General features: G+C 37.9%; 3 protein-coding genes across 8 annotated transcripts in view; 2 read left to right on the top strand and 1 right to left on the bottom strand.

Moving 5' to 3' along the window:
* The first annotated feature begins 760 nt into the window (after window positions 1–760).
* LOC101157170 (retinol dehydrogenase 7) lies at window positions 761–7,464 on the top strand. Its single transcript, XM_004081741.4, has 5 exons — window positions 761–916; window positions 4,016–4,332; window positions 4,582–4,840; window positions 4,918–5,081; window positions 6,196–7,464. Exons 2-5 carry the CDS (start codon window positions 4,020–4,022, stop codon window positions 6,417–6,419), a joined length of 960 nt encoding a protein of 319 aa, XP_004081789.1. The 5' UTR covers window positions 761–916; window positions 4,016–4,019; the 3' UTR covers window positions 6,420–7,464.
* On the top strand, window positions 6,810–12,160 carry LOC101157407 (retinol dehydrogenase 7-like). The gene is made up of 6 exons (XM_011489765.2): window positions 6,810–6,921; window positions 8,087–8,122; window positions 8,727–9,057; window positions 10,776–11,034; window positions 11,520–11,683; window positions 11,752–12,160. The coding sequence occupies exons 1-6, from the start codon at window positions 6,919–6,921 to the stop codon at window positions 11,988–11,990; spliced, it is 1,032 nt and encodes a 343-aa protein (XP_011488067.2). The 5' UTR covers window positions 6,810–6,918; the 3' UTR covers window positions 11,991–12,160.
* The window catches only part of lrp2 (LDL receptor related protein 2), a 56,076-nt gene continuing 54,980 nt past the window's right edge, over window positions 12,065–13,160 (bottom strand). For 3 of the 6 annotated variants that reach the window (XM_011489764.3, XM_011489763.3, XM_020713106.2), the window contains one exon: window positions 12,065–13,094. In XM_011489764.3, the coding sequence (XP_011488066.1) occupies window positions 12,924–13,094 (171 nt within the window). In that variant the 3' untranslated portion in view covers window positions 12,065–12,923. The remainder of the gene's footprint in view (window positions 13,095–13,160) is intronic. The other 3 variants (XM_020713107.2, XM_011489762.3, XM_020713109.1) reach the window with 1 other exon arrangement.

Raw genomic sequence — 13,160 nt, forward strand, 5'->3', positions numbered from 1 at the left:
TGGACAAGGGGAAAAGAATTGTTAAAAATGATCAATAAGATTGGTCAAATAAATAACTGGGGATTTGGAAAGCCCAGAAGCTATTAGGAGGAAATAGAACAATTTAAAGATATAAGATCTTCAAAAAATGTTGTTAAATTACACTGTGCTGGTAATCTGCTGACTTTAATGCATGAAAAGGTATATTATTTTAATGTTTCAGGAATAGGACTTCAAGATTATGGGGTGGTGTGGGGGGTGGGGTGCATTGGTGCAATACCATCCATTCATTGTGTGAATAATCTTTAACGTTTGTCTTAAAAAACCAGCCCACGCACTATGTCAACACAACAGCTTTCATATCACCATGCAGGTTGCACTTTCACCTACTGCCTTTCCCCTCAATCACTGCTTTGAGACAGCTGCATTAGAATCATTATAATCTCTTTTTCTTTTATTTGGTAGCTGTTTTGTGAGCTCCTGCTCCCATTGATTCTACTCTAGATGAAACTTACAATGAGTTACATGTGTTCCTCTTCTTATTTAGATGGAACAATTAAAACAATGAAATAATTTGTGTGTGTTTAAAAACAATAAATTAAGTAGAAAAAAATAAACTTGGTCTTTTTAAAGTTTACTCAACTCCCCTTTTCTATTTGCTTAAACAGAACATAAATGCCACAAACCGGTGCTATGAAGTTGACATAGTGTCCAGCAGGGGGCGCTTGTGACTTATCAGTTGGGGCAAACCATAAACAGTCAATGGGGCAAACACAAAGGAAAATTCTGCAGCCGTCCCCGGAAGTTACGGTCGACAGACTGAAATAGGAAGGTTGAACTAAACTGTCTCAAATCCAGACCATCTACTGTATTTGAACTGTGGGTTGAGCCCTGTCACCTCACGGAGACGGTTTATGCACTGACTACGAAAATACGCGTAAGTGCCTGACTTTCTTTCACTAGTACTCGTACTTTTGTCTTGAAATCAATGTCATATTTCTTCTTTTAGAAAATGAAATCTGCGTATTGGTGAATAAAATCTCAAACTTCAAAGTAGGTTGTAGTTAGAGATTTTGTCGCCAAGGAGGAAAAATCTTGCTTTAGCAGGGTTGCATCGTTTGCTAAACACAACAGTTAGTTAGCTAAATTTAAATCAAACTAAAGTGAAAATAAACTAAAGAACTAACGTGTCAGCTTTATTTAATCTTACTACACGGCAACATTATTATTTTTATTTTTATGATTTTTGACATTCTTACGTATATTTGTACTTTCATGAGAATATGTAAACTATTTAGCGAGTGTCATTATGCTAATTAGATTCATTTCTGCGCTCGTGAAAATTGTACTATTGCTAGCTAAACTGCTAGTTTTAGAGACCCACCCCATGTATAAATAATGTGGCGCAGATGGAGTTTAAATGTTCCAGGGGAGGGAAGAATATACTTTATAGGAAGAGTGTGTGATTCAGTGTGTTTCATTCATACTACTGTGCGGCTGCATGCATCATCAGTGAGTCACGACACGCTGCCTGGACGAGCTGCTCTTGTTTACCTAAACATGCTGCGACCAGTCGCTCTTCAGCCTGAAAGCATTGCAGCCACGGGACAGTTTTTTTCCACACTCCTCTCATTGGGAGACAAACTCAATGCAATGAATGATTACACAACGTTACAGTTGCAATAACTCTTTGAAGAAAATAAAAGAAAAAAATAAATCTGTTTTTTTTTCTTAATTAAAATCTCGATTTTGGCATAATATACCTTTTATTTTGCCCGGTGCTACCTTTTATAATAGCTATTTGGACTTTTATACTTTTTCAAGCATTTTTTGCAATTTTCTACTTATTTATAAAAAATAAATAAATAAATAAATCATTTAAGTATTTTATGAGGCATATTTGATAGCTGCTTTGTTGCTGAAAAGCATGCTTTATTTGCTGTTGCAGTTTCTTTAGTCAATTTAGTTTGTGGCATTTGACAAAAAAAAATAATTCATTATCATTTTCAGTCTTTTGCATAGGCTTTAAAGGTTTTTTTTATCAAAAATAAAGCATCTTAAAAATTGTATTTTGATACTTGCTAAGCTGTACATATGAATTTGTAATGTGAACCCTGTTGTTTTCTTTGTAAAAGTTCGGCAAATATGGCACTTAATTTGAACAAAACCTTTAAAATGACAAGATTTTTTTATTTTTTAATAGCTTCAACCTTAGACTCTTTTGGTTGTGCCGCTTGCTGTTTCATAATAAAAAAAACTATGTGAGGTATCTTTGGGTGAGTCATTACTTTAGGAATTATTCCAACGTTTCTTACCTTTTAAAAGAAACTCCAGCTTGAAAAAAATGAAAAAAGGTTAGGTATCTAGTTTTCTTTTGACTCTTCTTGAATAGTACGTCCACATTCTTGTGCCCTATATGTAGCACCTTACTCCATGCATCTAAAGCCAGTTCAGTAACATTACTTTGCTGTGTGGCATGCACCTTTTCATGTGAGACAATCAAAGGAAGGAGTATCAAAGTAGAAAACATTGTGAACCATTTTTTTCCCCAGTCTTAAAAAAAAAAAGAGAGAGAGAGAAAACACAACCCCCTTGGTGAAAACTGCATGTATTTCTGTCAGATGTCTGGATCTGTCCTGCAGTGAAACTGTTTTAATTTGATCTTACAACTAATTTGAACACTTTTAAAATATTTGCGTCCCAGGCTCTGAAGACAGTAAGGAAATGTCTGCTGTGCAAGACTCTGCTTGGACAATGGAAAAAGCTGGACCCCCTAAATTAGTCCAGATCAGAAAGTGCTGGACCTTTTATTTTAATACAATGACTAATTTCTTTAAAAAAAAGACACAGAGAGATCGAAAGTTAACTCCTGTTTCTAAGCAGTTTCCATGTAGAGGGAATGAAAACAAATCCAGATGCATAAGATGAAAGTTGTCACTCAACCACCCAACAGAGGATGCAAAGAAGGCCATGAGTGATCTAAGATTTGAGATTTGTTTAAGCAAATCCTATAATTGAAGAAATGTCAACATGAAAATGGAGGATTGCCAATGAAGTCATGAAAAATGTACAGGAAAATCCATCTTCCCACTTTCTCATGGTAGTTTTCACCTTTAGGGAAAAGGCCATAAATACTCCAGAGTTTAGTGTTCTTATTGTTATAGGAAACCTGAAACTGCACTTCAGTGCGATTAGTTATCCTGTAAGAATGAATGACTTTGAAAATGACAGATAGGGGTAAAGTTATGTTCTGTAAAAAAGCCTTGGAGAACTTATTTTGTGCATGTTCATCTGAAAGATTGTTTTTATTAAACTAAGATCTTAATGTTCTAAAATTTAAAGTTGCCGCTTCTGTGACTTGGCTGAAAAACGATAGGACTCATTTTTATTTTTGTGACGACATCTGCTCCTTGTTGCCAAATAAAAATACTTTTAAAAGCCACACAGAGTTAACTGTGTTCCCATATTATAGGGTTAGTAATTGATGCTTTAAAGACCAGCAGAGAATTCAGTTTCTGTTACAGACTGAAAGAAAGATAGAGTTGATGAGTAAATTGTGTCTTAACAATACAAATCGTTGACAAAAACGTCTTAAAACATTCCCTAAATTTTTTTTAAGGTTTAACAATTTTTTATTGATTATACTTTATATATTCATATACTTTTAAAATGGTAAAATTGAATCTTTTCTTGTCACTCCACTACTAAGAATGAAAGTTTTGGGTATTTGCAACATTATTAGACATTCGTTTATAATTAAATTTCAATTATTCTATTTATTTTTACGCTTTATTGAAAATGCAGGGAGATCTGGTTTGAAAACCATCACTGGTATCACTGATAAGCTAAATTTTTATTTATGAAATGACATTTCTTCATGCTAAATAAATCATTTCTTGCTTAGAACTTCTTCAGCAACTATAAAAAAAGAGTAAACCTTTGATATTTATGGAGATCTGAGCTCATCCTGAAGTTCATTCCCAAAAGGTAAAGTTAGTTTGTATTAATTAAAACCTTTTTGGAATGTTTTTCTCAGGAAAATGTTCCTTTACATCCTTGCACTGGTGGCTGTTTGGTTCATCTACCGATGGTTCAAAGAAACCAAGCGAGTTCCCAACCAGGGGGACAAATATGTCTACATCACAGGCTGCGACTCTGGCTTCGGTAACAAACTGGCGCGTCATCTGGACCAGCTGGGCTTCCGCGTGATTGCAGGCTGCTACACCGAGACGGGTGAAGTTCAGTTGAAGAAGCTCTGCTCTGAACGACTCAACACCGTGTCCCTGGATGTCACCAAATCTGAAAGTGTTGCCAAGGCAGCAGCTTTCATCAAGACTCTAGTTGAGGAGAAGGGTTAGTAGCATGTCGCTCTTCACTCGGTCACCTCAAAAATAATATATTGCCATAGTTGTGAACGGATGCAAAAAGTACCAAGTAATGGTGAGGTTGGCAGACTTTGTCACATGTGGCAGAGCCAGTCCTGTAAGTACTTCCTGAGTAACGCCTGAGGGAGGGGGTTCCATCGATGAGTGCTTGTGTTTTTGTTCTTGCTGCTCTCAGTCTCACAGGTTTGTTTTTCTCAATATCCTTGCGCTGTTTCAGGCCTGTGGGCGGTTGTGAACAACGCTGGAGTCGGTGTTCCATCCGGTCCCAATGACTGGCTCACTATTGAGGATTTCAAGTCTATGCTGGCGGTCAATCTGAATGGTGTGATTGACATAACACTGAGCGTCCTCCCCCTCATCAAGAAGGCTAGGGGCAGAGTGGTAAACGTTGCCAGCGTGTTCGGGCGTATAAGTCCGTTTGGTGGACCTTATTGTGTGTCCAAGTATGGAGTGGAGGCCTTCAATGACTGTCTGCGGTGAGAGATCTGAGTCTTTACTTTCAGTTTTTAATGAAAAAACCTCATTATTTTTAATCGATATGTTCTGTTTTCAGCTTAAACATGGCTCCATTTGGAGTCAAAGTCCTGTGCATCGAGCCGGGCTTCTTCAAGACCAGCGTGACCGACACAGCCTTAGTGAAGAACAGTTTGAAGAAGCTCTGGGACAAATTACCTCAGGATGTGCAGGAGGAATATGGACATGCTTTCTTAGAGAAAAGTGAGTCGTTCCCCCGCCTCCCTAATCACTTAAATGTCATTGGTTTGTTTTTCCTTCTAAAACCCCAGCAAGAAAAATTAATGTTTGGTGAAAAAAAATCTGTTTCCTTGCTTTAGTTTTTGTTTACATTCTAAGGAAACTCAACTTCTATGAGAGAGAAAAAAGAAAACTATGGATTTTGGGCAAAACTGAATTTCCAATTGGATTCATTCATTGGAATCCATTTAGCAGTAGACACCTTCTTCCAGATTATTTGTTGCAAGTGAGGAAACGGTGGCTTTATCTAATCTAAGATTTGAGCCATTAACAGGATTATGATAACCTGTGAAGTATGTTTTTGGACTGCGAGAAGGAACTGGAATGCCCGGAGAAACCCCACAGGGAAAACAGGCAAATTCCACACAGAAAGGTCCAACCAAACTAGTTTAAGAACGGAAATTTAACAAATAAATCTACATTTAATAGTCGTAATGCATCAAAACTGTAACTTTTGAGTCAGTCGAGTTATTAGTTTGGCAGTAAAAGTCATCAATGAAGATATTAGGAGATTTTTGCTCAAACCAAATATCCAAATCATCAAAGAACCGAAGCAGAGCATTAAAGAAGGAAGGCTCTGCTCTGATAGATTGATAAAGTCTAACGAGTTATCAATAACTGATAAATACAGATCTACAAATTGATATAGTTCACATAAAATTTCCCATTTTGCAACGGCAAAAGAAGATCAAACTGAAACAAAAATTCGTTTAAGCGATATAGCTGGTGGTTTTTCATGGTAGCTTTTAATAAATAGGAAGCACTGAAAAATCCTCAGCATTGTGCCTCTATTGTTCCTGCATGTTGTGCATGCAAGAACTTCCTGTTGGACATGCATGTCCGTCCCGCCAGTCAAACTAGTGTTGCCACTATTTGAGATTTTTAAGATATTTTGCCTAATGCAACTGAAAAGAAATAATTATATTTTTACCTGTTATTGAAAAACTGTACTTTTTTTGAATGTTTTTTAACTCAAAATTTTAATTCTTAATGAGTCATTAGAATGAATTTCCTCATTATTTGATATCCTGTGAAAGTACCTTGTATTAAAAAATATATTCTTCAAATGTCTTTTCAGCTCTTGAGGGGGTGGACGAAAGGTTCAGTCAGCTTACAGACGGTGACCTGATGAAGGTTGTTGGATGTATGGAGCACGCCGTCGCTGCTGTTCACCCCCGCTACCGCTACTCCCCAGGATGGGACGCCAAGTTCTTCTGGTTGCCCATGTCGTACCTGCCGACCTTCATCACAGACGCATTTTTCCTGAAGCACTCCCCTAAACCCAAGAAATCCGTTCTGTAATCTTTATTAGCAACAGCAATGTTTCTCTAGCAAGTGGCTGACAGTGGAAAGACCACTCTTTCCTTTATTCATGCTCTAAAAGATGGACAGCATTGAAGTGATATCAGTGGAAAACATGCATCACATTTGACTGGTTGAACTGTTAGTCCATTCTGTGAACATTTTAATCTTTTATTCTGGAAGTTCTGTGGATTCAAGTTGACTATTCATTATTTTTAGCAGCGTTTGTAACTATAGCTCAGAGAAGCGCTGAATGTTGATCGGTGGTGAAAGGCCAATGCAGTTGTCACAATCAGGAGTCATGTAATCTTGTTTATCCTATTGCTCAATGTCATGCTGGCGAACCATTAACTCCTGCTGAATGGACCTTATGGACTCTGAGTCTGGAGCAGCATTACTCCCCCTGGAGCTGCAAGCTTTTGTTTGTGGAAGAGCTTTGGGAATTTATTCAGTTTGAGCAGGAAATGAGGAGGCGGCTCCACCGAAACGAGCAGTGAACATGGTATGTTGGGAGATGCATCTTTCTTCTAATTGGATGTAAAATAGGAGGCAAGTGTCACTGACGGCAAAGGGTTAAAATGAGGTTTTTGTTTTGGCCATTGTAATTTAATCCAAACTATTGCCCTCTTGTGGTTGATGGTTTGTCTTTTTTTAACCTGTCTGATATCTCGCACTTCAGAGTTAAGTCAGGGGAAACCGAACAAAAAAAAAAAACTTTGATTCCATATCAAATTCCAAGTATTTGAACTCTAAGAGAGAGAAATGTGCTGCATTTTCTACACTTTTGTATTCCACTCAGGTCAAATGTCAAGGTGCCTTAAAACAAAGCAGTGGTTTACGCTTTTGCAGATTTTTTAGTATGAAAAGAATGGATAAATTTACTTATGAATTGAAATTTTGTATAGAACTTTGTCCTGTGGGGTTTGTATTTCTGATGTGTTTAAACTGAAGCGGGTGTGCGTGCGATAAATGAGCTGGACTGTGCAGACATAAATCAGTGAATAATGAAATAAATGAGTAAAGTTGAAAATAAATGCTGTTTGCCTCCAAAATACTATAAATTAAAAATGATGGCAAAATAAACCAAAAATGAGTCTGCTTTTACTTTTTATTTGTGCAGTAGTTTAGCTCAGGTGGTAAAGCAGGTCGCCCAACAACTGAACGGATGGCGGATCGATCCCTGCTCTCCTCAGCCAGCAGCAGCCCCCCCGAGCGCGGCCAGCCCGTAGCCCACCCCCCCCCTCAGGGGATGAGCCAAAATGCAAAGAAGAATTTCTCCATTGTGGGATAAATAAAGTAAAAATTATTATTATTAATCAGTGTGAAATGATAAGAAAAGCCAAAATAATTCAGTTTGCAGTTTAATTTCCAATAAAGTTGATGCACAAGAGTAATCTTTATGAAAGTTCTCATATTTTGACTAATTATGGACCTTTTTCTTTGTTATTTAGAAATGCTTACGTTGTCGTTGAACTGCAGACAGAATCAATATGTGGATTCTAAATCCTCGTGACGGATGTGGTAACATTGCCGTTCGTGGTTTTAATAGAGGTCTGCTGAGTTGCTTCGTTCCGATTAGTTTGGGTTTTGATTGTTTTTTGTGCTTTTTGAAATGCAAACAGAAAATGTGTGACCCTCAGAAAGTTATCACAGGTTTCTTCTCTCAGGTGTCAACCGAAGGGGAATCTGGATGTTTAGTAGAGGTAAGCAGGTTCTCCTTTAGCTCTAATCTGTACAAAAAGGTAAAAAATATGAATTTAATTATATTTAGCATCAGGCAAAAACAGTCTTTGTTACACTTACTTTTTTCTCTTTTTACAGTTAAAATTGTCAAAAATGTGTGTGGTAATACAGATAGTTGTGTATGCCTATCATATATATATATAGATATATAGATATATAGCTACAAAGATGATTCTTTCTGTGGTGCTGCGCAAATCATTATTCCTCCACCCACACGCCTGCCAGTAGTTGTAGTTTCATGTGAAATGCTGAGCTGAATTTTTGACAAATTCTGTTGAAGTCCTTCATCTATACTTGTTTGTCCTTGGGGATCCTGATGACATTGTCGTATCACAGTGTTTTTAATTTTTCGTAACAGATATTTGTTTGTTGTTGTTATCCTCTTAGACTCCTCCCACTCCTATCTTAATCAAAGTACAAAGAAAAATAATAGTTTTCTTTCTTTTGTCAATGAATACATACAAATGTAAAGTGCTTTCATTTTTCCAAATGAAGTTTTCAGTCAGTGATGGTTTCCTGTGTAGAGGTGCTTAAACTGTGGCTGTTCTGCACTTTGGGCCTCAGGTAATCCTGTCACATCCAACCTTAAGCCTAATTTTCCTTCTGATCGCCGTGGCTGCAATCCGCCGATACATTCGAGATTCCTACAAGGTCGATGGCTTCAGGGACAAGCATGTGTTCATCACCGGCTGTGACAGCGGCTTTGGGAATCTCCTGGCCAAACAGCTGGATGGAAAAGGCTTCCAAGTCATTGCCGCATGCCTCACGGAGAAAGGTGCAGCAGACCTGACGGCGGCAACTTCCCCCAGACTGAAGACCCTCCTGCTGAACGTCACAGACAGCGAAAGCATCAGGAAGGCAGTGGAGTTTGTCAGCACAGAGGTCAGGGGGAGAGGTGAGGCGGGCAGCTGGTAGAGGTTGTGCACTGATGGAGTTAAGAAAAAGTTTCTGACATTCTGGATAATTTAAAAAAAAAATACATTTACATGCATACGATTGTGTTGATCTGTCTAATAGAACAAAAATTCACTTTTAAGGGAAATTATTGATGTCCAGTGACAATAAACAGTTGAGGAGTTTTGTTTACATTGACGATTACTTAAAAATTACACCTCCTGCACTTATTTTTTTGCATCAGCAAAGCGGTTGTGAATTAATTTACAAGGCAAGGCAAGGCAAGTTTATTTGTATAGCACAATTCGTACACAAAGTAATTCAAGGTGCTTCACAAAACAGAAAAGTGCATTAAAATCACAATACATCATAGAAATAATCAACATAAAATTTACTTTAAAAAAAAAAAAAAAAAAAAAAAAAGATTTAAAAAGAAAGGAAGGAAAGAAAGGTGCAGATAGGACCTTTCAGTCATATACACGGCTAAACAGAAATGTTTTAAGTCTAGATTTGAACATGAACACAGAAGAGGCCTGTCTTACGCCTTCAGGGAGGCTGTTTCAGATTTTAGCTGCAGAATATTGAAACGCTGATTCCCCTTGTTTAGTTCTGACTCTGGGAATCAACAGGAGGCCGGCCCCTGAGGTCCTCAAAGTACGAGATGGTTCATATGGCACTAACATGTCAGAGATGTACTTTGGTGCTCGGCCATGGAGAGACTTGTACACAAGCAGAGCTGCTTTGAAGTCTATTCTTTGAGGTACAGGGAGCCAGTGCAGAGACCTGAGCACAGGACTAATGTGATCATACTTCCTGGTTTTGGTCAGGACTCGAGCAGCAGCATTCTGGATGTACTGAAGCTGTTTTACAGCTCGTTTGGAGAGGCCGGTGAGCAGGCCGTTACAGTAGTCTAACCTACTGGAGACAAATGCATGAATAAGTATCTCCAGGTCTGGCTTTGACACTATGTTTTAGATTTTGGCAATGTTTTTCAGGTGGTAAAATGCCGTTGATGTTACTGACTTGATATGGCTGTTAAAGTTCAGGTCAGAGTCCATGATTACCCCTAGATTTCTGACTTGATTTGAGGATTTACAGAGATACATTTTTTCCAGCATGTTCATCTGTTGCAAAGTTAGTATTTTACTTAACTGAGTAATACCCTGCGTTTTATTCAGGTCTGATCAAAGCTCAATGTTTTACAGAAGAAAAAATACAATCCAAATACAATAACTGTAATAGTTGCTCCAAAAAAGGCTGGTTTATAGCTTTTTACCTGCACTTATTAAAAAAACACAAGTGGATGTTTTCTCTTAAGTCTGCAGGATGATATTTCTTATATTTTTCTAACATTTGATGAAAAATATCAGTCAATTTTTTTACAGCAATAAAAACAGTTTTGTATTATCCTGCATTGTTAAACTTGGTTAACTGTTACATCTCAAAACAACCAAGTCAGTTTTATTTAACAAAAACTAAAATTATATTGTTGATTTTTTTCTTTTTTTTTTTGTCTTTTCTCTGAATCTTTCTTACATTTTCTTTTTTAACTTTATATTACAAACTAAGTTGTATCAAGCCAGCTGACATGAACCACCACTGAAGCCTTAAAATGGACACCAATAGCATCCCAGCTTAAAAAGGAACCTGCATAATCAAAGGAAATCTGAATAAATAAAAGCTGTGACTCTCCAACCTTATCTTGCTTTCCCACCGCAGGTCTTTGGGGGCTGGTGAACAACGCTGGGAGGTCGATACCCATCGGCCCAACAGACTGGATGGAGATGGAGGACTTCACCAAGGTTTTGGATGTCAACCTGATAGGACTCATTGATGTGACCCTGCAGTTCATTCCACTTCTGAAGAAGGCCAGAGGCAGAGTGGTAAACGTGGCCAGTATACTCGGAAGATTGAACCTTGTTGGGGGAGGATACTGTCCATCCAAATGGGGAGTAGAGGCCTTTTCTGACAGCCTCAGGTAAAAGCTCCACACACATTTGTTCCTAGAATTCAAAGAAAATCTGCTGGAAAACGCAAAAAGCCAAAGAGATTTTAAAATAAAGTCCCCCAAATTTGCATTTTCACTCCTATTAAGATATTTTTCCACTTCCTTATGTCCAACCTGCTGGAGCTAATCCCATCTCCTTCAGGGTGTGTGGGTTTGGGTATATCTTGGACAGGGCACCATTCTTTCACAGGGCCTCTCAATAAAATATTTTCTGGCATTTTGCACATTCCCACATAGGATTAAATCCACGGTGTGGAACTCAAACATATTTTTTATGTTGGTTTGTTTCTTAAAAAAAGGAGGGGAGCTAAGGCAGAAAGATTCAAGATTAGATATTATTAGGTATTTGGTATTATTTGCTAAATTTGATGTTTATGTAGATTCTTTTTCAATTCTTCTGAAGTTGAAATCGAAAAAACCTCTAATACGGCAATTTATCGTCTCTTTTCCTTCAGGAAAGACATGAGTCATTTTGGTGTCAAAGTGAGCATCATCGAGCCGGGTTTCTTCAAGACAGCTGTGACCAGCGTTGATCTAATCAATGCTGACATGAGGAGACTGTGGACCCGCCTACCTCAACATGTTAAAAACGCATATGGAAACACATATTTGAAAGACTGTAGGTACAGTTGATTTACAGCATAATTGTATGAAGCAGCTCCTAATATGTGTTTTTTCTTTTCTCAGATACGAAAGTGCAGGACTTCTCCATGAGGATGTTGTGCAGCGCAGACCTCTCAAAGGTGACCAGGTGCATGGAGCACGCCTTGACCGCGCGGTTCCCACGCACACGTTACGGAGCGGGATGGGATGCTAAGCTTTTCTGGATCCCACTGTCATACCTGCCTTCATTTGTGGCAGACTTTGTGGTGAAAACGCTCCTGCCATGCCCAGAAGAAGCAAAAAACAACAGAAAAGCTTCTTAGTTTATCAGTCGAAGTTGCTCGTGTTTCATGAAACAAATTGGGTGCAATTCCAAGGACAGAAAAAGTGTCAAAACTGCATTATAAAATAGGAAATTTATTCGTTTGTGTCTCAGCAGCAGAAAATTTCTCTCGTTATCCCACATTTTTATCTTCATGATACAAAAAAAAAACTGTGAAGAAAACAGAAACTTCTCAATTTCAACGTTAACATTTGCATCCTCAAGTCATATGAAACCCTTCAAGACAACACAGCAGTGTACAAACTCTTTTGGCCACTCCGTTAAAAACAATCAGGTTGATTTGAGTTCACCCCACTGTGATTAAGTACAATAAGTTATTCTTTGCACACAAATTCAAGCTCACTTTTTCTTTTAAAATCCTAATCTGCAATTGAAACCTAACTGACACGAATGAGTTGTTGCCCAATTTTTCTTTGTGCTTTTAATTCATCAGCCCTGAAAATTGAAAACAAGCAAGACGTAAATACATCTTCAGTTTTGTTTGGTAAAAATAATCCAACATTCATTATTTCTCTGATAACATCTGATCATATAAGTACTGTACATTCGGAATGTAACCCACATTTTCATAGTTGTTATGCTTCGCTTATATTGATCTATCTGCTACCAATTTTTGAGATATTTCGGACATAATCTCACTGTTCAAATTTACAAATATACAACATATTAACAGTTCTATCAGCAGCTTCAGTGCAAAGACATACATATTGTACATCAAAATAAAGAAAAACACGAACACAAGAATTGGCAGAAGAAATGTCAGAAGGCATCTTCTCGAAAGACTTTTGTTTTTGTTCTGTAGAGATGAATCTTTGACCCTAAAACGATTTGAGTTTTGTACACAGGCTGCATAAAAAAATAAATTCTGTGCAAAGTGTGTTTTTTTTCTTTGAGTCCCGTCTCGAGACGGGGGTTATACGTCACTGTCTTCCTTAATGAGGTTTGCTGTGTCTTTGAAACTGTCCTCGGTGGGCGTGAAGGTCCCAGGACGATCTTTCTTCTGAGGTTTGGCAGGTGGCGTGAAAGGAGAGGGCTCCGGGTTGGAGGAGTCCTCTTTGTTTTCAACAGGCTTCTCATCTTTCATCTACCAAACAAAAGTTACACCTTGGTATTTTTGACTTTGAGAAACACATGGAAAGGATTGTGCCTC

The sequence above is a fragment of the Oryzias latipes genome, chromosome 21, assembly GCF_002234675.1.
Source record: "Oryzias latipes chromosome 21, ASM223467v1".
NCBI classification, from domain to species: Eukaryota; Metazoa; Chordata; class Actinopteri; order Beloniformes; family Adrianichthyidae; genus Oryzias; species Oryzias latipes.

Coding starts and splice junctions, on each gene's coding strand:
- LOC101157170 (XM_004081741.4), top strand. CDS start 4,020: ATGTTCCTTTACATCCTTGCACTGGTGGCTGTTTGGTTCATCTACCGA. Junction 4,333..4,581: donor GACTCTAGTTGAGGAGAAGG/GTTAGTAGCATG, acceptor GCGCTGTTTCAG/GCCTGTGGGCGGTTGTGAAC. Junction 4,841..4,917: donor GCCTTCAATGACTGTCTGCG/GTGAGAGATCTG, acceptor TTCTGTTTTCAG/CTTAAACATGGCTCCATTTG.
- LOC101157407 (XM_011489765.2), top strand. Junction 8,123..8,726: donor AATCTGGATGTTTAGTAGAG/GTAAGCAGGTTC, acceptor TTTGGGCCTCAG/GTAATCCTGTCACATCCAAC. Junction 9,058..10,775: donor CACAGAGGTCAGGGGGAGAG/GTGAGGCGGGCA, acceptor TTCCCACCGCAG/GTCTTTGGGGGCTGGTGAAC.